The sequence below is a fragment of the Ustilaginoidea virens genome, chromosome 4 (genome assembly GCF_000687475.1).
Source record: "Ustilaginoidea virens chromosome 4, complete sequence".
Classification (NCBI taxonomy): Eukaryota; Fungi; Ascomycota; class Sordariomycetes; order Hypocreales; family Clavicipitaceae; genus Ustilaginoidea; species Ustilaginoidea virens.
In genome coordinates, this window is record NC_057319.1 from 4,392,970 (window position 1) to 4,417,362 (window position 24,393).

General features: G+C 57.4%; 5 protein-coding genes across 5 annotated transcripts; 2 read left to right on the forward strand and 3 right to left on the reverse strand.

Moving 5' to 3' along the window:
- Positions 1-1,020: 1,020 nt before the first annotated feature.
- UV8b_05638 (uncharacterized protein) lies at positions 1,021-2,742 on the forward strand (the record flags this gene model as incomplete). The annotated part of the gene is made up of 3 exons (XM_043143135.1): positions 1,021-1,266; positions 1,372-1,833; positions 1,936-2,742. 3 exons carry the CDS (start codon positions 1,021-1,023, stop codon positions 2,740-2,742), a joined length of 1,515 nt encoding a protein of 504 aa, XP_042999068.1.
- Positions 2,743-3,062: 320 nt separating this feature from the next.
- Positions 3,063-4,731, reverse strand: UV8b_05639 (uncharacterized protein; the record flags this gene model as incomplete). Its single annotated transcript, XM_043143136.1, has 3 exons — positions 3,063-3,902; positions 4,035-4,557; positions 4,646-4,731. The coding sequence occupies 3 exons, from the start codon at positions 4,729-4,731 to the stop codon at positions 3,063-3,065; spliced, it is 1,449 nt and encodes a 482-aa protein (XP_042999069.1).
- Positions 4,732-5,517: 786 nt separating this feature from the next.
- On the reverse strand, positions 5,518-9,527 carry UV8b_05640 (uncharacterized protein; the record flags this gene model as incomplete). Its single annotated transcript, XM_043143137.1, has 3 exons — positions 5,518-6,476; positions 6,584-8,840; positions 8,919-9,527. The coding sequence occupies 3 exons, from the start codon at positions 9,525-9,527 to the stop codon at positions 5,518-5,520; spliced, it is 3,825 nt and encodes a 1,274-aa protein (XP_042999070.1).
- A 4,538-nt stretch (positions 9,528-14,065) lies between these two features.
- On the forward strand, positions 14,066-16,997 carry UV8b_05641 (uncharacterized protein; the record flags this gene model as incomplete). The annotated part of the gene is made up of 5 exons (XM_043143138.1): positions 14,066-14,866; positions 15,002-15,227; positions 15,298-16,347; positions 16,466-16,800; positions 16,899-16,997. The coding sequence occupies 5 exons, from the start codon at positions 14,066-14,068 to the stop codon at positions 16,995-16,997; spliced, it is 2,511 nt and encodes an 836-aa protein (XP_042999071.1).
- Positions 16,998-19,184: 2,187 nt separating this feature from the next.
- UV8b_05642 (uncharacterized protein) lies at positions 19,185-20,279 on the reverse strand (the record flags this gene model as incomplete). Its single annotated transcript, XM_043143139.1, has 1 exon — positions 19,185-20,279. The coding sequence occupies one exon, from the start codon at positions 20,277-20,279 to the stop codon at positions 19,185-19,187; it is 1,095 nt and encodes a 364-aa protein (XP_042999072.1).
- Between the last annotated feature and the right edge of the window lie 4,114 nt (positions 20,280-24,393).

Here is a 24,393-nt window from a genome sequence, read left to right on the forward strand (position 1 = left end):
GTCGCGAGATTCCGGCGGGCAAGGGATGACGGTAAGTCGCAAATGACTTGACTGGCCCTTCGCCGTGGGCTCGATGTGCAATGTGCACGATGCAGCGGACGATGCGACGTGGGGGCCGCATCCTTGCCGGGGTCCATCAAGCGCGATTTTCTGCATCACACCCTGAGCTTATGCTATGCTAACATGAAGCTTTGCACCGAGCTTCACGGGAGGGACCCAGGGTAGTTGCCTGATATGATTTGCTGAACTTGAAAACGCTAGCTCCACAAGGGTAGGTACCTAGGTATCTTACCCAAGGTAGGAAGCCAAGAATTGCCCTGCCCGTGCCTGCCAGGTTTCGGATCAGCTACCTTCCTAAGTAGGAGGTAGGAGTAGGAGGTAGGAGGTAGGCATGTCCATCAAGTCACAAGAGCTTGGACTGGGCGGACCAAGTCTTGGGCAACACAATCAGGAGGCCCACCAGCTGTTATTGTCATGCCTTGTCGTACGCGTTAAACGTTTTCCTCGTCGCTTCGCTTCGGCCAGGTTTTCGATACATCATCACCATGCGTCCGCTAGCTGGACTAACAACCAACACTCCTTGACCTGGTTCCGTGCCGACGGCCCATCCATTCTCCCAACTTTGCCTGCGTCTTTATCGCCATTGAACTGTCGGCCTGTCGTACCGTCTGCCTACAACCGCCTACAACCGCCTACAACCAGCCGGCGGGCGTGTCATCGCTCGCATCTCTCTGGTCTTGGTCGTCGCGGACATTGTTGCGGAGAGAGGAAGAAATCCACCCCCAAAAAGGCTGGATAACCAAACACCAGAGCCAACTGGAACAGACCATCAGCGCTTGTTTTCTGGAGAAAAGAAAACATTGATCAAGTGCTGCTACTTCCACCCCCGGCCTCTCTCCCGGGCCCCGACGCCAGCTTGCACCTTGCGCAAAAATATTGGCATCAAGACTCGCCCGCGCATTTACTGCCGCCCGACTTGCTTTCACCCTGGCCCCATCCTAGCTGCCAACTTGCCACATCATGAAGCAGGGCAGCGGAGGCCTCCATCCGCTTGGTGACAAGGCCGGCGGACGCACTTGGAAGAGCACCAGAATCGGGTCGCAGGACTGCTCCCTCGAGGAACGGAATCTCGACCAAAATGGAACTACAGACGCCCAAGGCGAGGGTAGCATTACCTTGGGCTCGTCGGTGGAGTACCGAACCTACAAGCGGCGATGGTTTGGTCTCGTCACGTTGGCCCTTATGAATATTGTCGTTTCTTGGGATGTAAGGCTACGTTTGTGTGTTTGGGAAATGCTGAAACGAGCAGCGGGAGCGGGTTTGTCTCGGACCCGGGTTGCCACAGAAAAGAACTAATGTCGGTCTCTGTAGTGGCTCACCTTTGCACCGGTCGCAGACCTCTCGGCGCAATACTATGGAGTTTCCAAGTCTGCCATTAACTGGGTCAGCACGGCATTCTTCCTGGCCTTTGTCTTCATCTTCCCAGTCACCATTGCCATGCTGCATCGCGGGCCGAAGCCGGCCCTCATGGGTTCTGCCGTCCTTCTCATCATCGGAAACTGGATTCGCTATGGCGGCTCGTACAGCTCGTCCGGCGGTCGCTACGGCGCCGTTATGGCAGGCGAGATCATCATTGGTTTCGCGCAGCCATTCATCCTGGCGGCTCCCACCCGCTATTCCGACATGTGGTTCACCAGCCGGGGCCGTGTTGCTGCCACAGCCTTGGCAAGCCTGGCCAACCCCTTGGGTGGTGCCTTGGGACAGTTGATCAACCCTCTCTGGGCCAAGGAAACGAGCGATATTTCCAGCATGGTTCTTTACGTCTCCATCATTGTAAGTTGACAAGATTCGCTTTTTTTTTTCTTGTTTTTCTTTTTTTTTCCCCCGGTTTTTGATCCTGCGGCGAATGCTGACGGCATTCCGAAACGCCAATAGTCGACTGTTTGCGCCATTCCTGCCTTTTTTGTACCAGCCGCTCCGCTGACTCCTGTAGGGCCATCGTCGGCGACCCCGAAGCTGCATCTCAAAGAATCCTTCAAGGTTCTTTCCCATTCGCTCGAGCTGTGGCTTGTGCTGATTCCATTCTTCGTCTACGTTGGTCTCTTCAACTGCATCTCCTCACTTCTCAATCAGATGATGGTCCCATACGGCATAAGCGATGACGAAGCAGGCATCGGCGGCGCCATTCTCATTGTGGCCGGCCTGGTCTTTTCGGCAATCACCTCGCCTATTCTGGACAAGACGAAGAGATTCTCCTTTGCCCTCAAAGCCTTCATTCCCATCATTGCCGTTTGCTACCTTGCCTTTGTGTGGATGCCTGAAACCCGTGGTGTTGCTGGTCCCTACGCAGTCCTGGGGCTTATCGGAGCCGCCTCGTTTGCCCTAGTACCAGTCGCCCTCGAGTTTCTCGCAGAACTCGGGCACCCTCTTAGCCCGGAAGTCACGTCCACCACGGCGTGGGCCGGTGGTCAGCTCCTCGGCGCCATTTTCACCATCGTCGGCGACGCCCTGAAGGGCGGCGAAGAGGCCGACCCGCCGGGGAACATGAAGAAGACCATGTTGTTCCAGGCCGTCGTTGGCCTGGTTGTCTGCCCGCTGCCGCTTTTCCTGGGGCGGTTCGGTCGCCAAGACAAGGTGGTCCTAAAGCGACTTTGTTCCGACCAGCGAGGAGGCGGCGCGTGGTCGAATCTCGAGGCCTCGGCTCAGGGGCGGGAAGGCGAAAGGAGATGGCCAGAGACATGAAAGTTGCCCTCGGGGCGTTTCTGTAAACTGCACTACATGGGACATGTAGTAATGCATGTGGCAAATAACGTCAAGTCCAGGGTGGTCACGTTGGTTGCCCACTTGATCGTGATGCATGTTGTATGTATGTATGTATGTATGTAGATCAGCCCGCAGAGCAGGGGAGGAAAAAAAAAAAAAGACCGACGAGTAGGAAGGGGGAAACGAGAGTAGATAGATGCATGTACGATGATTGGGGTTTGCGAGAAAGATGAAGAAAACATGTAGGGACAACTCGCGCTCGCTGTCGCCGCTCAACAACGCACCAAGACCAGATATGCTCACGGCCCATCACGGTCCAGTATCTCGTCCCACTGCGCCCTCAGCTCCTCCAGCTGATTCCAGCACCGCGCGCCCAGGGCCTCAAACTCGACAAGGTCGTCGGCCGTGGTGAAGGCGGCGCCGAGCTTCCTGCCCACAGCCTTGCGCAGGACGCCCACGGCGCAGTCGGCCTGGAGGGCCTGCGCCGTCTCGGGGCTGCCGTCCCAGCCCCAGCCCTCGACCTCGGTCTTCTTGACGTGGACGCGGAGGCGGGCGTCGGTGCTGCTGCCCCACTTGACGCGCTGAGCGGCGAGGTGGTCGAGGGCCTCCTGGGGCTGCAGGGCGACCCAGGCGGCGGCCTTGGCGCCCCGGTAGCCGGTGACGTTGTGCCAGGGGGAGCCGAGCCAGCGGCAGACCTCGAGAGCCAGGCGGTAGAGGCCGAAGAGGAACCAGGGCAGGGGGAACAGCGTGCTGGCCACCACGCCCGGGTGGGTGAGGTACATGTTGGGCGGGACGGCGGCGCCGCTGTCGTCGTCGTTGTCGCCGTTGTCTTTGCCGTCGTCGTTGTCGAGGGCGAAGAAGCGCGAGGTGTAGGGGCGGGTCGCGGGGAGGGAGGCGGTCAGGCAGACGAGGTCGGTGAGGCGCTTGGCCGACTCGTAGGCTTCGGGGCGCTCGAAGCACTGCATGTCGTCAATGTCAAAGACTCGCTGGACGGCCTCGACGCTGCTGGACCAGACGATGCGGGCGGGGGGGAGGCCGGCGCCGCCCGGCCGGCTGAGCAGGGGGAGGAGGTTGCGCGCGAGCATGTAGTGGCCAAAGACGCACGCGCAAAACACCTCGCCGAGCAAGGGCTTGTCGGGCTTTTTTTTTTTTTTTTTTTTTTTTTTTTTTTTTTTGGGCCGAGCGTCAGCGGACGGGAAGAGCAAAAAAAAAAAAAAAAAAAAACCTTGGCATGAAAGCGGCGCGCAAAGGTAAGGGGAGGGGTGAATTACGTAGCCGTAGACGGGCCTCTCGTTCAAGATGCACGTCGGCAGGGCCAGCTTGAAGTCGGGCCAGGTGGCGATCTGGACGAGGCCCCTTGCGAGCAGGGACCGCGCGGCGCGGGGGTAGTCCATGCCGGACCAGCCGCCGTAGGCGGCGTTGCAGACGACGCTGTCGAGGCGCGGGATCCTCACGTTGCGGAGGTACTCGCCGTCGAGGCCGTCGGGGTTGCTGACGGTGCCGCAGCGCAGGGTGCGCGCCAGCCGCCGCACGGCACGCAGGTCGCACAGGTCGAGGGCCAGGCTGAGGATGTGGACGCGGGCCACGGCGTCCTGCCACGCGCAGCCGGGGCCGGGGCCGCGGCCCTGGGCCCACGTCTTGGCCGCCGCGACGGCGTAGGCGCGCAGCTCCCGCACCGTCTCGAGCGACTTGCGGCTCGAGCGGGTGGTGGGCAGCACGATGAGGTGCGACGCGGGCGGGCGCGAGCGGAGGAAGTCGTCAATCAGGACTTGGGCGGTGCCGAGGCCGATTCCGCTGCGAGGGCGAGGGCGAGGGCGTGGGCGTCAGTTGTAGGGCCGCGGTCCCGGGAGGAAAGGGAAAGGAAGGAGGGAGCTTTACCTACCTGTTTGCGCCGGTGATGAGGACAAACAGCTGGTGGTGAGCCGGGACAGCTTCCCACGGAGCTGGGGCCGGCGTTTGGGCCGCCATTGGAGCCTTGCCGTCGTTGAAGAGGCCCGGGAGGAACAGACGGGGGCAAAAGAGGCTCGATGGCGGTGTCGCGTCGTGCCCTGGGCCCGGGAATCACTATCCCAAGCAATGAGAAATAAAATGAAAATGAAATTGTTGTTGTTGTTGCTCAGTTGCTCAGTTGCTCGGACGGGGACGGTGCTTGCTGTGCTCATAATTGCCATTGGCTGTGCTGGGAGCTGTGGGGCACAGTGCGGCTTGCACATGACATGACATGACATGACATGACGTGACACGACATGCTGTGCGGGCCTGCACAACTTGCACAACTTGCACAACTTGCACAAGATACTCCGTAGATGCCACCAGCAGGCAGCAGCTTGTGCAGGGCGGGGCAGCGCAGGCGGCGGCCTGTGTCGGCCGTCGAGAATCGAGATGCCCTCGTCTAGATGCAAGACAAACTGCTTGATTCAACTCTGGCTGCTTTTCTGTACCTACATGGCAGAAACTATTTCCAGATCCGTCATGGCTACATGTCATGTCACAGCCACGTGTCACAGCCCAGCTAGTGCCCTCGTGTTGGCCATTGCGCACGCTCGTCATCCACATCTCGACCGGAATTGCTGCTGCTGCTGCTGCTGCTTCTGCTGCTGTGAATTGCATTGCATTGCATGGCATGGCGTTCCTGGCTTTTCCTATCCCCTTTTCTTCTTTCCCCGTGCCAAACCCCGTCGCATTAACATGATATCCCCCCCCCCCCCCCCCAACCCCCCTAATCACTGCCGCTTCGCTTCACTCATTTGTGCCCTATTCTCGGGGCCTTTGTCCCTCTCGCACAGCCGCCAGGATCAGATCCTTGGCCTTTTCCACACCCTCTTGCGTGCCAACAATCTCGATGGCTTCGTCTCGTGCCTGGTCTCGTGGCACTTGGATCCGGCAGTTGCTCTGCTGTCGGATGGCGTTGACTTTGGAGCCGTTGGGCCCGATTACGTGGCGGTAAGTCTTGGGATCGGGCAGGACGAGGTAGCCCGTGGCGTCCGTCTTTTTGGACTGCTCCAAGGCCTTCTGGATCATCTCCTTTGCCTTTTGCACGTTTTCCGGCGACCCTCGCAAGACCCAGGGAATGTCTCCTTCTTCCGTCGACACCGTCTTGACTACCTTCCAAGAGTGAGCGTCTGCCGCCGCCCCGGCATCGTCCGTGATGAGGGGCAGAGGCCCGGCGTGCGCCCTGGCCGAACCGTCGGGTTTCTGGGGAACGGCGTGGCCGGCGTGATCCACCGTGACCTGGTGGTTGTTTCGAAGCTGGCGGAACAGCTGCCCGTTGCTGGAAACAGCATGGTGAGCGTTGCGAGGGATCTGAACCACTTCTCCCTGCTGCTGCTGTATGAGGCTCAACATGTGTTCCCTTGCCAGAGCCACCTTCTCTGGCCGGCCAGTCACCTTGACGCCCGTCTTCCCGTCGCCCTGCCTCGGCACATCTATTGAAACGCCAAATTTCGTCTCCATTTGACGCTTGGTCTCGCCGCCTCGTCCAATCAGAGATCGGTGATGCTCGATGGGCACTTCAACCATTTCCGTCACCTGGCTGTCGCGCTCGGCAACAATCTCCTGGATGCGCGCCATGATTTTCTGCACCACGTCGGTGCGCCCCTCGACCTTGATCACGTTCGCATCCGCGTCCTGCTTGGGGAACTGGATCGTGCGAGCGAGCTCGCGCCGGTCGTCTGACCCACCGGCTCCGACAACAATCTCCCTGAGGCTCGAGCCTGGCAGTGTAAAACATTTTCAGTAAACAAAAAGAAACAAAAGAAAAAAAAAAGGGGGGGGGGGTGGGGGTAAGGAGGGGGTTCTCGACTTCGAGTAGAAAACGTACCGCCAGAGCCAATCAGCGCTTTATGATGCTTCTTGTCCACCTCGATTGTCTTGACTACAGTGTCGTCAAAAACCGCTCGCTTCTCTTCGAGAATCTTGCGAGCTTTGGCTACTTGGGCAGCAGTGCCCTTGATGGAGATTTCCACAACGTCTGCATCACGGTCGGCGGGGACGTCGATGCGCGCCCCGGTGGTCTGTCGCAGCTCATCCAGAGCCGCGCCGCCCTGGCCAATCAGAGACCCAACCTGCTTCTGCTGGACAGAAACGGTATCCGTCACCGAGTGCTCCTCGAGATACTTGTGCAGAGAATAGATCTCGTCACGAGCCTCATCCGCACCCCTCTTCGGGCCCCGGATGATCACCTCGTCAGGAGCCTGCTGACGTCGAGGCTTGGCGGCTTCGCCGGCCGCGTCAACAGCAGCGGATTGATCATCGGTGGTTGCCTTGGCTGACCGAGGGAAAAAGATGAGCACCTTGTAGCGGGTCTGGAGGCGACTGATCTGGCTCCCCTGAGCTCCAATGAGCTCGCGGTGGTACTTGGGGTCGATCTTGAGCACGTGCGTAATCTCATCAGCCAGAGCCCGGCCGAGGTTCTGAATGTATCGCCGAGCTTCCTCGGCTTTAGCCTTGGGTCCCTTGAGCTCAACTTGCCCCTCTTGGACCTGGATTTCCACGTCGAATCGGTCCCGAAGCTCCTTGATGTTGCTGCCGCCTTTGCCAATGAGGTGGTTTGCAAACTTCTGCGGGAACTCAAAAGTCAGGGTGAAGCCTCGTTCCTTCTCATCCTGTTTCTCTTGCTCGATAAAGGCCTCGGCTTTGGTCACCAGGGCATCCACAAGGGACTTGGGGCCACGCAGCGTCACAGTGGTTCCAACCTTGGTGACGCGAATGGGAATCTGGTCAAGAGCACGGTTCTCTTGCTCCTTTTTAATGAAGCGTCTGAGCCGCTCGTGATACTTGGCCGGCACCTCCAGGGACGCACTGGACAGGGATTCCTGCTTGTTGATGAGATCCAATATGTGCTTTTCGGCGTCTTGAAGAGACTTCTTGAACGCGAGCAGTTCCGCGTTGGAGGGCTTCGTTTTGGGCAGTTGGTAGGCGCCCTCGTCGGGATCAGGGCCTTCAAATACCAGCAGTACCTGGGCATCTGTCTCGGATGCTTCGGGCACCACGATGTGAACGCCAAAGTCTTTCTTGACCTTGGGAGTGACGTCGGTGCGCAGATGCTGGTGAAAGAAAGGATCGATGCTGACGGGCAGCATCCGAGCAGGAGGATGGCCGCTGATGATGCTGGTGATTTCAGACTGAGCACGGATAGCGTTCTTCCCTTCCCGAGAGTACAGCTCCCAGGGCAAGGCGCCATCTTGGGAAAAGGGAGTGTTGATGTGGGTGTTGTAGAGCTTCTCAAGGCGGTCAATTTCCTTGCGATGGCGGAGATAGCGCGTCACATGTCCGGCATGGGCAGCAGCACCGCCCGGGGCCCCGCGGTGGAACCTAGCAACATCCATGTTGGACATTTGCATGCCCATTGCCAGGTCCATGGCCTTCTCGACGCCGGAGTGTACGCGACTGGCAGGGCCAATGATGGTGACCATGTCGTCATCCTCCTCGGATGGGAGGAGGATGGCACATCCAGTCTCCGCAAAGAACTCCTCCGATGCCACACCACGACCCCCAATGATGAACTGATGTCGGCCTCTCTGGATAGAGAGCTGCTCGAGCTCGAGTTGCTTTCGCAGCTCTGCGACTTGGCGCTCGATTTCGGCACGCACCTGCTGCACGGCTTCTCTGTCTCCAGCAAGCTGAATGTGTTCCTCCTCGGGGCCAGCGGCTACAAAAACGGGCCGCTGCCCAGCTAGCGGGGCGGCGGGGATGGGAGCCCCCGAGATAGCCTGGTGCGCTGGTACCCGGACCTGAATCCCGTGGTTCTCTTCCAAGGCCTGAGCCAGCGAGTTGGCAGGTCCGGCGATAAAAGGATAGAACGCAGCAGGAACGCCACGAACTTTGGTCTGTACGGTGGCTGGTCGTTCGCTAGCAATCTTGAGGAGCTCGTTCCGGGCGGACGCCGCAGAGAGTGCATTTCCTTCCACGGTCACGTCAATGGTAGCCTCGTCGTCATCAGCCAAGAGAGCATTGTCCTCAATTTTGGGAAGCTGAATCTTGGCACCAGTCTTGTCTTGCAAAGCCCGGATCATGGAGCCCCCCTTGCCAATGACTTGAGCTCGAGCGGAAAAGGGGATGGCCACTTTGATGGATGTCTGCGAAATGATTTTTGTTTCTTTTTTTTAGATTAAAGCATCCCTGATAAGAAAACAGTTTGAGATGCTGTTACTCACCCTCGTGCCGATTTGCTGGACCAAATCCTTGAGAGCCTGTTGAGCAACCTCCTGAGGACCGGTCGCGTCAAATCGAAGACGGCCGTTTGGCGCCGTGGCCATGGTAATGTTGGCTCGCGACTTTCGATTGATGTCCTTCAGAATATCTGGGATAGGACGCTTCAGTTGGCCGCGGGGAAGGATGAATTGAGGCTCCAGAGTCACTGTTTCGACGTTGCGACCGGGAATAATCATTGAAGGGGTAGCGGCTTTGGATGGCGTGGTAGTTCCAGACGCAGAAGGTGAGGAGTGTGAGGTTCCATTAGTGGTGGCGGCGGCGCCATGATTCTTGCCGTTGACGCCGCTCTTGGCACCCCAGATAGGGGCAACATTGGCGCTCTTGCCCTTTGACGATCCGAGTTCTGGAAACACTTCATGCGACTGCGTATCGAGGGTCTCTTTCTTTTTCCCAGCAGAGTTGCTGGTTGCAGAAGCCACCCAAGACGCAGAACCATCTTTCGCCAGGTTGGAAGTGAGTTCTTCGTCGGGAACGTCTTCAACGGTGACATGGTGGGGATCCTCGGCGTGCTTTTGGAGAAGCTGCTGGGCAATGGACTGTTCGGAAGACATGGCGGGATTTCGCGCTGTTTTGGGCGAGCTGGGTCGAAAAGATGGTGATGTATGCCACTTCGCAGATGACGGACGGCGGAAATCTATCTTAAAGGCAAACATGTCTTAAGTATACCAAGCCATGAACGGAGGTGATCCTGCGAATGCAGGCTGTGACTGATTCGTCTCACTCACGTCTTTTCACCGTAAAAATATGGATTTCAACGGATACGAGAAATCTAGGGAGGCAAGCCCGGCTTCGTATTTGCTGTCGGATACTCTTTTTGTTTGTGTTGATGTGAGGAAGCTTCTGAGCTGTCTAAAACATTGCATAGACAATCTGCAGAAAATACGGGGGGGAAAACAATTACCGTTGACCAGAAGAATGAACCAAGAAGAGACAAGACCAGGAAGGGGTGAAGAAAATAGCGACGCAAGATGCAATGGCAAACTGAGAGGTTGTCGTGATGAAGGAAGTTGAAAGGGCGAGGTGGACAAAGGGAGCCAGGGCCACCACGGCAAGCCTCCGACAGACCCCACCAGGAAGACGGGGCCAAGTATTGCAAGATGGGGGCTGTCGAGAACTTTCCACGTGACTGTTATTCATCCGCAGCGCGGCAATAGCGAAATCATTCTTCAACAGGTCTTGGTTGATGGTTGAAGATGCCAGCCCTCACCATCAACCATCAACCATCAACCATCAACCATCAACCATTGATCTTTGATCATTTTTTTTTTTTTTCGGTGGCTTTGACATGACTGATCAATCTCAGGTTCAGAAGTTGGCAAACCACGATTCGCTGCCATTGTGAATTGCGGCCCGCCAAGTCGAATATCTCCATCCATCCCAAGAGCTTCTCGAAACACCTCTCCGGACTAGAAGCAGCAGCGGATATGCACACGGAAAATCAGAATGTGGGGGGATTTCGGGGCGCCATCTACCTGAAACACACAGCTTAAAAACAAGCAATGCGCAACCAAGCCAACCGACAAAGAGAATAAGAACGCTGCCGTGATTTGGTCATGAATTTGACTCTCCACCTTGCGATGCGATGCGTTTTTTCGCTCGGTGCCAAACATTGCAATCAGCTTAGATTATCGGGGATTTTGCCAGCATCTTCTTTCAGACAAGCTAGGGGACGAAGCCTGGGCGATACGCTTCCAGCTTCATCTACGGACAATACATGTGATGGGGTTGATCCGTTTTGAATCTTGACGCAATTATAATCCTTGGGCAGTTGACCATTGCGTCGGGTATTGCTTGGTAAATCTCGCAATCTACCTAAAAGGCGGATGGGTAATGTTTGGTTCTCAATGCTCCGTGTGTGGCCAAGGACCCTGTGATGGTGGGATTGTCAACAGTATTGGGAGTTGTTATACGATGAGGAATAGTAGAAGGGATCGAGCACTCCGGTACAGAAATGCCAGGGCAGATGTTCGTTGTTGTTGCTCGGCAAAACTAGACATGTTTTGTTACACACAAGGACGGAGGCAAGGTCGAGAAGGAAAAGCTTGGAGTAAAGACTGGACAGACGCAGACCCACCAACTTGCAAGAGAGGAAAAAGATGGGTACGGCACTTGTGCAAAAGGGTTAAGTCTCCGACATGTTGTGCCCTCGGTGGTTGTAGTCTTGTCGATAGTGGTGGCCCTAGTGAGTGCTGGGGAGTCGGGAACATTGACGTGATTGGGTTCAAAGCAAAACAGCCAAGACGGTCAAGTACACCACGTACGGAGGATGGTTCCGGGGGTCCACGCAGTCGGTCAAGAAGGAGACTGGAAGGAGAAGATTTTTCCATCACTGCCATCACTGCTCGCCATCACTGCTCGCCGCGGCTGGTGAGTCGTGAGGGCGAGTCCAAGTCGTGAGGGTCCAAAGCAGACTGGACCCTGTCAGGCCACTTGCAGCAGCCATTGGCAGCCACGGGAGCCACTAAGCCGCAGCCACACGGGTGTTGGTGGTGCCAAAAGACACGACCTGGCACTGACTTGGTTTATCATCAAAGGCCCGAGTGGTTGGTGCTGATGAATCATTAGCATCCAGTCATTACGTGTAGCCTTGGCAATATGGAAATAGACTCAACTGAGCCCCGTCCGCACCCTCCAGTCTCTTCCGTATGTCTCTTCCCACTTCCCACACTCGCCAGCCGTGAGGGACGCGATGGACGTGGCCGTCTGCTCGTCTCGTACAGTGCGAGTGCGGTTCGGCCCCGTGCTATGTACTGATCTTTTCTTGACCCAATGCAACGTCAAAAGTCAAGTTGTACGACTGACCTGGCTTCATCAACCGCACATGTTCTGATTTGTTCGCGTTTGATTGAACCGTTTGATTCATGGGCAATGTGCTCAGCGTTCAATTGACTGTTGGTGGCGATGCGAACCGGCAATGGGGCAATGCTCTGTCTGATACGAGAGTCGAGAGCCAGAGGCCAGTGGCCAGAGTCGAGACTGTGGCGGCATCTTTAATCAGCAACTCTAACATGAATCTGGGTCTGGGTCCTGGCCGTCCTTGCTCATCTTATCCCACTAAGATGCAACAGGCTTGCAGCGTGCCGAGTAGAGCGGAGTACAGCGTAGTACGGTGGAGGACGTGCAGGGATCCTGGCAGCACGTGCATGGGAAGTCGACTTGCAAGCAATTGGTTGGTCGTTGGCTGCTGACATATGTGCGCTTCAACAAAACAGCACTAGCACTGGCTGGCGTTTAATTCGGGGGTGCAAATCCATGAGCATATGTGAGGAGGCAAGATGATGGATGAGGCACCAGCAGCGGGGAGGAAGGGGAAGGGGGGGGGGGGGGGGGGGGGGGGTTTGGAATAGCGCCCCTGATTCCGGGCATCTTCTTCAAAGGATGGGATGGTGGTGCTGGTGGTCCCTGGTTCCCTGTTGCAATCAATCCATCGCCACGTTTACGGAAAGAGTCTGACAAGTTCCAGCTAATGTACGGAGTACCCAGTGCAGGTGCATTGCACAATGGCATTTACAGTAACAAGCTGCCACAGCAATACACGGCCCAACCGTGCAACAAGTACTTGACAAAGTCTGAACTGTGCCCACTGCCCAGTCACCGCTGGTGGCGGGCGGGGGGCGGGGGGGGCAAAGCAATTGAGGGGCTCCGTACTCGGTACCAGGGTGCTCCGTACGGAATACATGCGATTGAGGCTTTTCTGCACCCTGGCACACTGCGGCGCCAAGTTTAGGCTGGTTGCTTGTTGGCTTGACCTTGCACGTTTCGACCGGAAAGTGACTGGTCTAGTCCATCACTTACTTTCATCACTCGATCGAGGTCTGTCTGTGATTGACATTTCTTCAATTGTTTCGTCATCCCCTGGCTTCCCCAATTTGCCGGGAACCAAACTACCTCCTATAGTTAATGTAGGACGTCTGGTATTTGATCCAAGTTGAAACCAGACAGCGATAGCGACCTGGTCAGACTTGATCCGGGCCACCCTCGGTACTCGGTACTCGGTACTCGGTACGCCGTACCCGGTACCCTTGCTCGTTTATGCTCGCCCGGCGGCCCTGTCCAATCCAGGCGGGACACGGTCCATCCAGCGGCCTGTTTCAAAGTTGGTTGTTGAACTGCACCTGACGGGGTCCTGACAGACCTTTGGTCCTTTGGGCTTTGGCCCTGGGCATGGCACGTCCGTCTGGTCCAATTTGCGCGCATCGATTGACTCGACCGTGCAACTTGACTGCTCCCGTCAACGGGCCTCGTCCTACGCGTCCTACTATCCCTACTCGTCCTGCTGGGGTACGGAGCACCTCGTCGGCTATTCCAGGATTGCAAGTGCAGCGCTTTGGTCTGCGCCTCGAAACACCACCAGCCAGCAACCCCCTCCAGGGGGCTGGGGCAGCAAACAACGTTGCAGCGTCAATCCGTCAATCTCTGGGTCTGGTCCATGTCTGGTGTCTGGCCTGGCCTGGCCTGGCCCTCGGTCCTCGGTCCTCTCGTGCTGTCCTCAGTGCCCAGCGCTCAGCGCTCAGTGCTCGCTGCTCAGTGACTCGCTGCTCAGTGACTCGCTGCTCAGTGACTCGCGGCTCACACCAGCCCCGCCCCCTCCCTGTGGCCCTCCCGTTGCTGTCTCGTGCGCCCACGTCCTCGCCCAGTCCTTCTCCCAAGTTATTGACAACCACCAGCCGCCTGCCGCGCAGTGACAAGGCCCACAACGCCCACAACGCCCACAACACAGCACAACACAGCACAACACAGCACAACACAGCACAACACAGCACAACACAGCACAACACAGCACAACACAGCACAACACAGCACAACACAGCACAACACAGCACAACACAGCACAATACCACACAAGTACCTCGTACCCAAGTACCCTGGTCCCGACTCCCCTACCCTCCTTATCGGCGACTTTCTCACAATACGGACTGGACCACTCTTGAATTGGCTCCTCTCCAGGGTTGGTAAGCCCCCCCCCTCCTCTTCTCTTCCGGGACCGCTTTTTCCTCCCAAGCCAACTTCTCGCACCCACCTTGGCTCCTCTCGGCCTGCCCCAAGTTGTCCTCTAATAAGTCTTTCTCAGGCAAGGGTGGACAGGATCATGGACGGTCCGAGATCGTCCTTGAACGGCAGTAACCAACGTCGCAAGCTCGTCAAAAAACACCCCTCCCATTCCCACAACCGCTCCTCATCAGGCTTCGACGATTCCCAGTCGCTCGGCAGCAGACACAGTTCCCAGAGTCTCTGCAGGACGCCCAGCGCTCCTCCGCCTCAATCGTCATTCACCAGCCCTTCCGTCAACTCGTCGCCCAGGCAGTTGGCCGCGTCTCAGTGGCCGTCGAATGTCTCGCATCCTGTCGCCCAGGGAGAGTTTGCCGCCACGTCCAGCATAATCAACACCGCCGCTCCATCGTCAGGGTCCTACCCGCTCCAGGCCCATCGCCCAACAAACCGACTCTCCGATTCCCACACTCGTCGACAGAGCAGGGAGCAGCAGTGTGACCACCTTCTCGGCGCACCTTTCGACGGTGCCGCCATCCTGAGCCGCATAGAATCTACCAAGCGCATCAGCCCGCCGATATCCACCACGCCAAGCAAACCCGTCTCGCAGAGCATACTTGTGAGCCCGGCACTACGATCATCACGGAGTTTTGGGAACATGGAGCCCGCCATTGCGGAGAAGATTCACGGTGGCAGGATAGTTGATGCCCACGCCGCGACGCCCAAGCGTTATTCCGACGAGGGCAAAGAGTCCAAACCACCCATGCTGCGCAAAAAATCCGGCTTTTCGGGCTTCGTCACCAGCCTGGTTGGATCGCAAAAGAAGCCCGTCATTTCAGCGCCAGAGAATCCCGTTCATGTCACGCACGTGGGATATGACAGCACCACCGGTCAATTCACGGTATGTCCTTGTCCTGGTGGGCCTTTTTCTTTTTTGGGGAGAATTTTTTTTTTGTATTTTTGTATTTTTTTTTTATTTTATATTTTGCCTCCACAGCCAAGCTCCGGGAATTAACAGCGGTACTGCACCTGCTAGGGACTGCCAAAGGAATGGCAGCGACTGATAAACGAAAGCGGCATTCCCGAAAAGGAGAGGCGGGAGAACCCGCAGACCATGGTCGATATCCTGCAGTTTTACAAGGAAACCACGGAGCGCCCTCCCGAAGATCAAATTCTGGAAAAGTTTCACCATGCCGGACCAGCAGAAAACCGTCAGTACAGCGCGCCTACCTCGCCCAACATGTATCCTGCCAACTACATGGGTAAGCAATTTCTTCGCACAACTAGAGCCTCCCCCAGCGCTGCTGCTGATGATGACTGCCTCATGCTCAGGGAGTTTCGAGAATCCCCGCGCGCCACCTCCCGTTCCTGCCTCGAAAGGTCCCGGCCGAGATATGATGCCCAGCCGGCCGGCCCCCAAACCGCCCGTTAGCATGACCAACCGGCCGGTGCAGCAGTCAGGCCCGTATCAGCCCAAAGACTCGGGCATCGGCCTACCTCAACAGCCAGACGACATGGTACCGACCAAAGCGAGAGAGAGTGCGCCAATGTTGCCGGAAGAACATCGGTCGAGGTCAAACTCGCGCGCAAACGGTCAATCTCCGTTCAGCTCCCCAACACCGCAGTCTAGTCAGGCTCCTGGTCAAGGACCGGCATATCACCAGCAGCTGATGCAGCAACAGCACGAGCAGGCTCTGGCGCAAGCCCAAGCGGCCATGTCTGGCCACATTGGTCGTGCTCCCAGCAAAAGACAAGCCCCTCAGCCGCAAGGCGCCGTTCCTGGCCCCCATCATAACGCGGCTTACGCTCGACCGGGAGAGGTGAATGGACACGGGCATGCCTCGCGTCAACATGCTGGGCCAGGTCCTATAGTACCAGGCGCGAGGCCCAGGCAGAGAACCCGGCAAAGCAACGGCATCGACGTTGTGGCGTCTCTCAGGCGCATCTGCAACGACGGCGACCCGCGAGAAACCTTTCGTGGGTTCACCAAGATTGGGCAGGGCGCCTCGGGCGGTGTTTTCACGGGCTACGAGAGGGTAACGAACCGCCTGGTCGCGATCAAGCAGATGAACCTGGAGCAGCAGCCTAAGAAGGATCTGATTATCAACGAGATATTGGTCATGAAGGACAGCTCGCACCCAAACATTGTCAACTTCATCGACAGCTACCTCTGCGGGGGTGAGCTCTGGGTGGTGATGGAATTCATGGAGGGCGGCAGCCTGACAGACGTTGTCACGTACAACATAATGACTGAAGGGCAAATTGCGTCGGTTTGCAAGGAGACGCTGAAGGGGCTGCAACACCTTCACTCCAAGGGCGTCATACATCGTGACATCAAGTCGGACAACATCTTGCTGTCCAACGAAGGCAACATCAAACTCAGTAAGTCTTTTCCACCAGGGGCTGTCTTTTTTTTTCCTCTTTTGGTCCTTTGCTCAATCTTCTGCACCCTCCCCTTCCTCGCGGCCGGGCCACCGGGTAGCTGATGCAAGCTTTGTAGCCGACTTTGGCTTTTGCGCCACCATCAACGAAGCCCAAAACAAGCGGACAACAATGGTTGGCACGCCCTACTGGATGGCTCCAGAGGTGGTCACGAGAAAAGAGTATGGCCGAAAGGTGGACATTTGGTCCCTTGGAATCTTGGCAATCGAGATGATTGAGGGCGAACCACCCTATCTGACCGAATCGCCGCTACGGGCCTTGTGGCTGATTGCGACCAACGGCACGCCGCAGATCAAGAACGAAGACGACCTATCGCCTGTTTTCCGGGACTTTCTCTACTTTGCTCTCAAGGTCGACCCTGAGAAGAGAGCTAGCGCCCATGACCTTTTACGGGTAAGTAGTTCCTTGTTTGGGCCGTCGGTTCCCCCCCCCCAGGCGCAACCACGGTCTGAAAAGCGAGATGCTGACACAAAAAAAAAAAAAAAAAAAAGCACGAGTTCATGAAATTTTGCGTGGATCTAGGCCAGCTCGCCCCCCTTGTCCGCGCCGCCCGAGAGCAGAGGGCTCAGGAAAAGGCCAGAAAGCAGTAAGATGATGGATGGAGCATATCCAAAGGCATAAAAACCATGCATGTTGTTTTTCGATACAAGCCACAGCCAGCGTTGCTCTTTAAGCTTTGCATCAGCTTTTTCGGGACGTATATGACGGCACGATTTGGAAATTGGTCGCAGTCTTTTTTATTTTCATCTTTTTTTCCTCCTTTCTTTTTGCCAGTCCCGTGGGGGGGCAGCAGGGAGTAGAGAGGGAGGGGGGAAAGGGGGGGGGGGGGGGGGGGGGGGGCGGGTTTCCCCATGGATGAAGGAAGCGGGTCCAAGAGCAGCCTTTTTTTCACCAACAGTTTTTGGCGCATCAATCTTGCCTGATGCAAGGCGGAATGGTTTTCTTTTTGTGGGCGTGTTTCCGGGGGGATTTGGCGGGGACCCAGGGCAGAGGGATCTGGAGCAGCGCCTCGTGTTGTATTGAGATGCGGGCACGGCACGACCCACGACGAGCGATTCGATTCACAAGACCTTGTGCCAGCTGCTTGTGCATGTGCCGCTTGATGCCAGACTGCCTCTCTCTCTGTGTCTGTGTGTGTGTGTCTCTCTCTGTCTCTCTGTCTCTCTCTGTCTGGTAGTCGGTCAGTCCACCGAGACTTTCGGTGCAGGGGAAGCGGCCGTCTCTGCGCGGTTTGCAAAGTGCCAGCCGAGCAAAGCGGGCGAAGCGCCCTCGTCAACGCAAGAGCAGCTGCGGCCTCGCTTGCTTGCTTGCTTGCTTGCTCGGTTGCTTGGTTGCTTGCTTGGTTGCTTGCTTGGTTGCTTGCTTGGTTGCTTGGTGGGCTAGGTGGTGCGAGGCCAGGCGCGGAAGCCGCCGTTGCTGGCTGCGTCTGAGGCTGTTGATGTGGAATGCGATGGGGGGGGGGGGGGTTGTCGCGGTGTTTGGGAGTTGCAAGAGGCCGATCGGAGGGGAAAGCAGCATGAGGGGCTGGCTGGATGAGTGACTGACTGACTGACTGACTGACTGACTGACTGACTGACTGACTAAACTGAACTGAACTGAACTGAACTGACAAATGTGGCAATGGTGAGCTGTCAGCTGGCAGTGGTGGATGCATCCAAACTCCTCTGCCCCTTGCGCAAATAACCTAGGTTTCGAGTAACGCCATCTCCGAGGACCGCCCAACTGCCGCCCAACTCGGCGGCATGTCCGTAGAGGGACGTGAATAAAAAATCAAGAGAAAGCAGCGAAAGCAGGGAAAGCAGGGAAGTCAGAAAGTAAGAATCAAAGGCATCCACAACCAGAGCCCAGGCCGCGTCATCGACAGACAAGTGCCGTCGGAGGACGGAGCACATTGGCTGCACTGCCAAGAGGGCAGGTCCGCTGTCGTGGTGCTCCGGTGCACCGCCGGCTGCCAAGGCAGGGGGGGGCCATGCCAACCATGATTCTGCGCGGCGTACCTGGAAAACGCGCAACGCTTCAGAACTACGGCCGGAGAGGTCAATGGATGGGAGACGGGACGGACCGGGTAAGCAGGCATTTATTTCGCTCCTCCAGCATCTATCTTTCCAGCATCACGTCACCTGCTATCGGTGCATAATCGTGCCTCGCAGCAGCCATGCCAGATGGCTCTTGCAATGAATTACATTGGAAGCAATGCTTCAGAGGGGGAGAAGAAGAGGACTTTCTTCGGAAAAGTTGCTCTAAAACAAATATATATATATATATATATATATAAAAGAACGTGTCTATCATCTATGACCAACTTTTCGCCCTTGAGCAGATGAACGTGACGCTCGATGCAGGACCGCGCGTGGAGGACATATTTCCGAAACGCCAAACAGTAGACACCGATGCAAGAAAAATAAATAAATAATTAAGTAAACAAAAAGGAAGAGAAAAAGAAAGAAGGAACGAAACAAAGAGAGAAAGAAAAAAAAAAAAAGAAAAAGAAAAGAGATGGCAAGAAAATGGCGATGCGATCGATGCTGGACAAACGGCCCAGGTGTGCTGAATCTGCCCTCGGAAAGAAGGTCTTGGGGAATATTATGATGGATTACCTAGAGCAGCCGAGCGACGTTGGATTGGCCGAAACGCGCACATTGCTGCTCTGGAGCCCAGTGGACGATGAATCTGAGAATGTATGGAGATGGGAATGGAGTTGCCATCTTTGTTCTTCTCTTCTCTTCTTTTCTTTTTTTTTTTTTTTTTAATTTGCCCCCCCCTGACCGGGAGTGCTCTCAGTAACACGAGTAACCTCCGTCAATGATGACGTTGGCACCAGTCATGAAGCTGGACGAGTCGGAGGCGAGGAAGACGCACAGCCCGTTGAGCTCATCAACCCCGCCGAGGCGGTCCTGAGGCGTCAAGGACTTCCAAATCTTCTTCTGGGCTTCGAGGGCGGGGACTCGGTTGAGGGCCGTGTCCATGTAGCCCGGGGAGATGCAGTTGACGCGGATCTTGTACTTGGCCCATTCGGCGGCAATGGACTTGGCGAACTGGATGACGCCCGCCTTGGAGGCGTTGTAGCAGCTCTGCTCCTGGGGGTAGTTGACGACGGAGCCGGACATGGAGGCGACGAGCACGATGCTGCCGGGCTTCCCGGCGGCCATCATGGCGCGCCCGACAGCCTGCGACATGAGAAAGGAGCCCGTCAGGTTGATGTCGATGAGGCGGCGGAACATGGCCGGGTCGTAGGTCTCGGCCTTGATGTTGGAGTCGGCGATGCCGGCCGAGTTGACGAGGACGTCCGGGGCGCCGTAGAGCTCGACGACGGAGTCGACGGCGGCGTTGATGGCGGCGCCGTCGCGCACGTCCACCTTGAAGAAGGAGACGGGGAGGCCCGACTTGTCGTGCAGCTCGGCCGCGGCCTCGTCGCCGAGGTCCTGGTTGGCGTCGAAGATGACGACGGCCTTGGCGCCCGCCTCGGCGCAGGCGCGCGCCATGTGGTTGCCCAGCCCGCGCGCGCCGCCGGTGACGACGACGACCTTGCCGTAGACGCTCATGCTGCGCAGGGTGTGAGGCATGGCCTCGTAGACCTTTTTGCCCAGCGGCTGGACGAGGTCGTATTCCGGGCGAGGGGCGGGGCTGTCCAGCGGGACATGCGCGGCCTCCTCGGTGACGCGGACGGTGTGCTTGTCGCCGGGGCCGTGGCCTGCGCCGTAGACGGTGACGGGCACCTCCTTCTCGCGGACAACGCTGCGCTTCTGGGCCGTGTCGGAGACGGCGCGGACGGCGGTTGCGGACAAGGGGCGAGAGCTGGGTCGGGCAAGGGCGGCGACGCGGGGGGCGGCAGCTCGCGAGAGCCGCGTCACGTTTCGCGCGACCACGGACATTGTGTGTGTGTGTGTGTGTGTGTGTGTGTGTGCGCGAGGAGACGGAGGAGACGGACAAGGCGGAGAAGACGGCAAGATGGGCCGGTGGTGGCGGCAAGGCAGGGAAAAGGGCGGACTTGGAAATCGAACAATGACACCCAAGATGCAGTCGAAAGCTTCTGTTGGCCGACGGTAAGGAGACGACGAGGGCAAGGAGTAGCGGGAGGCAAAAATGTAGGCAAAGCAGTCTATATAAGAGCGGCGGTTCAATGAATCGGAGGAATAAGAAAGGGGGGGGAGGAAAAATAGGTTCTGGTCGGAATGAATCTGACGGCAAGGAGAGAAGTCGATATAAGTACGGTACGTATTGTATGGAGATTTGAGAGCAGTGACCACCCCAGGACGGACTCGGGGGGGTGGGGGAAGAAAAAGAAAAAGAAAATGAAAAAGAAAAAGAAAAAGAAAAAAAAAATACCCAGGCGGTGCTCACTGCGCGGTGCTCTGCTCGCTTCAATCAATATTAGTTAGTGCCTGGGGACCCGGCGCTACGGAGTACAGTGGAGCCAGCAAGAGGCGTCAAAGAGGCAAGGTACCAGGACATGTAATGAATGACCACAGACGCTGACAGACGCTTTCGCACCCCTGCTGTCCCCCTGCTGTCCCCCTGCACCTTGCCCCCTGCACCTGCCCCCTGGTCCCCTGTCCCCCAGCGTTGCCCCCAGCCCAACACCACCAGACCCCTCCCTCCCTCTAGGCTGGCCGCTGGCCGCTGGCCGCTGGCCCGCTCTGGAGACAAGGTGTCGGCCAATTCTAGGGCTGCGAGAATCTAATCTGAGCCGGAGGTGGCGGCTCGTGGAAGCCTGGGCCCTTGACCGGAGCCCCTGTGTTTGCCCCTGTGTTTGCTGAGTGCTTCCCCGGCGCAGTTGCCTGGCATCGTTGACCGGCAGGACCCAGCCACAGCCACCAGACATGGATGGAGCCAGGCTTAGGCTTGGCTTGGCAGTGTTGGCACGCGACGGGAAGCCCGGGTACAGGGTACGCAGGGTACGCAGGGTACGCAGGGGACGTACTCGTACTTCCCCCTTTGGGCTTGCTAAGCCTCTTCCTCGCTCTTGTCAACAATTTGATGGCTTCCTGCGCCTCCCCCCGGCCTTTCTGGAATCCAGCCGCAAGCAAGGCAAGGCAAGGCAAGGCAAGGCAAGGCAAGGCAAGGCAAGGCAAGGCAAGGCAAGGCAAGGCAAGGCAAGGCAAGGCAAGGCAAGGCAAGGCAAGGCAAGGCAAGGCAAGGCCCATACCATTATTGAACAGGGACAACGTGGCCCCGACGGGATCTGACGCGGGCGTTTCGGCATGCATCAGCCTGCGCCCCTCGCCCACGGACGCTTGAAATTTCCCCTGGGCTCGACCTGCCCTAGTGCTGCTGCTGCTGCTGCGTACCTAGGCTATGCCGCTATGCGCTCAAGGGGAGTGACATGCTATGTATAGTCTTGTGCATAGTGCGCCTGGGGGCTGGCTGGTTGCCCGGGAGTGGCCTGGCGCCAGCGTTCCCCGTCAATGCTCTCGTGTTCCCTCGGTCAGCTGATGCGTGGTGACATTGATGGAAGCAACCGAGGGCCAGCCAAGGCGGGTTCCCCTTGGCCCCCCCCCCCTTCGCGGCTCTTCACCGCCCAGGCAGCAGATGCGAACGAGGACGGATTGACGCCTGAGCACCTAGCACCTAGGTACCTAAGGTAGGTAGGTAGGTAGGTAGGTACTCGGCAGGTAGGCTGCAAACGGAGGATGAGCAGCCGCGCGGTGCAGACAGACGAGAATAGTACAATATGTACATGCGGAGTACTGCACTGTATCTACCAGACCTCCAGCCATCACCAACCTCCAGCCGTCATGTCTGGTCAACTACCTGGTACCTACCTTAGGTAGGTAGGAGGTAGGTAGTATGTAGGCGACATCAATGCGCTCCACGTCCGGAATGCTTTGCCAATACAACAACAACAACAACAACAACAACAGATTGCCAGCCCCCCCCAAGGCATGCGCGACTGCCAAGAGTGGAGGAACGCGGGAATGGCCATGGCACACCGCACATCTTGCCGCGCACGCCCCCGAGTTGGCCTATCCTGATGTCCGTCCGAGATTGATAATTGATGATTCAAGTCAAAGCAATCAAAGGGTATTATAAGGGGCCGGGTTTCGGGGAACCCGGGGGGGGGGGGGAGGGAGCTTACGCATCCGCCTAGAGGTACATATATGCAATCCCACAGCTGGGCCAGCCGCCAGCTCCATTCTCCTGCTAGCGTCTGGCCTGGAGCGTCTGGCCTGGAGCGTCTGGGTTTTACCAGGTAAGCTCGGTGTGCGCCTGTAGACCACCCACGGGACCGTTGACGGACGGCACTGTGGCATCTGGACCAAACAAACGCGCCACTTGGCCTTCCGGCATTTCGGATCCCCCAACCCCGGGAGGCTCTGCGTTTGCTGCATCGACGCCCCCTGCCTGTCAGGCACGGACCCCCACCCCCCATTCCCCCGAGTCCCTGACTTGGCTCCGGGTCACGGGGCCAAGTAAGTGGCAAGGTTCGCAGAGGGAGGGGGATTGAAATTTCCCAGTTCGCCCGTTTTGGCCAATCTGAATTTTGCAGCCCAGCTCCGCGCCATAGCTGCCGCCCGCGCGCGCGAAGCCGCCGAGCACCGCTAGGGGGGGGGGGGGGGGGGACGATTGTAAAGCAGAGTCGAGCACGCTCGAGTTCCGCCTCCTCCGTCCGTTGCATGTGGCTGGGAACGTTCTGGGTTGCCTGGCTGGCGGGTAGGACCAGACCAGCACGATGTGGCGTCGCCCGCTTGGGCTTAGCTGTGGCGGCGTCCACGCTGCACAGAGTTTTTTTTTTTTTTTGAGTTTTTTTTTTGGCTTTGCAAACGCCACCGTTGCGGTCTGGTGCAACGGGGACGGTGGTGGAGCAGCAAGGAAGACGGGACATCTGGACGCTTGCGCTTTTTTTTTTTTTTTTTTTTTTTTTTTTTTGCGCAAAACACCAGACATCCATCATCATGATTCATAAATCCCAGTGCCCTGGCCTCCCGAGGGCCGGTGGTCCCTGGAGACAGCTTCTGGGGGTGGGCCCGTCCGCGGGGGGGAAGTCCCAGCTCCACGGAGCATCTCTCGCTGCCTTCTTTTCATGATTTTCCTTCTTTTTTTTTTTTTTTTTTTTTTTTTTTTTTTCAGAAAAAAAAAAAAAGATCCCCTTCTTTCTCCTGCCAGCTGTCTCGCCGAAACCGCCGTCACGTCAGCAGGGCCGGGGTTGGCCAGAGGCAATCTCATCTCATCTCATCTCAATCTCACCTTGGTCATGTGGCCGTCTGAATTTTCCCCTGCCCCTGTCTTGCTCCCGTTCCCCTTCCACCAAGACCGTGCCAGCGAACCAGCCACGCCGCCGCATGGCAGCTTTTCCCGAGCCCCCCCGCGCAGCCTCGAGTTTCACGTCGTCAAAACCATCATGTGATACGTAAGGACGATGCTTTTCAAAAAAAAAAACCTGCCGCCGCAAAAGCTGCAAAAGATGCCGGGCACCACCTGGACAGAGTCAATGGAGAAACCTGTCCACTCGGGTGGTTCCTGGCTTGCATGCAGCGTGCAGCGGCTGCAGCCTGCCTGCAGGTACTCGCAGGTACGCATGACGCAGAGGGGCCCCCGTTTTAGCTCGTGCCCCCCCAAAAGAAAAACTCAAAACCTTGAGGCGTGCGTGCCGCCAAAGGAATTGCCGAGCCGTGTCTGGTTGCGGACGCTGCGGAGTCGACATCGAAGGGAATGAAGAAGTGTTCCACGATCCCGAGCGCCTCGGCGAGGCTGGGGGCTCGCATGCTCCGTTGTTTCGGGGCCCCGTCTTTCTTACCTTGTCCCCAGCGTGCAAGCGCGGCGGCCCAGCTGAGCGGCGGCAAGGCGGCAAGGCGGCAAGGCGTCGAGTCATCTCTGTCCGTGCGGACAGGCGAAGCCAGCTTTCTTTCCTTGGACGTTGCCTCATAGAAACGAACTGAACTGAGTTGACTGTTTGCAGCGGCCTTTGAGGCGTCTTCAGCCGCCGTCAGCCGCCGTCAACTGCGACCAGCGGAGCGGCGCATCTAGCAGCACACGCCAGGCGGCTTC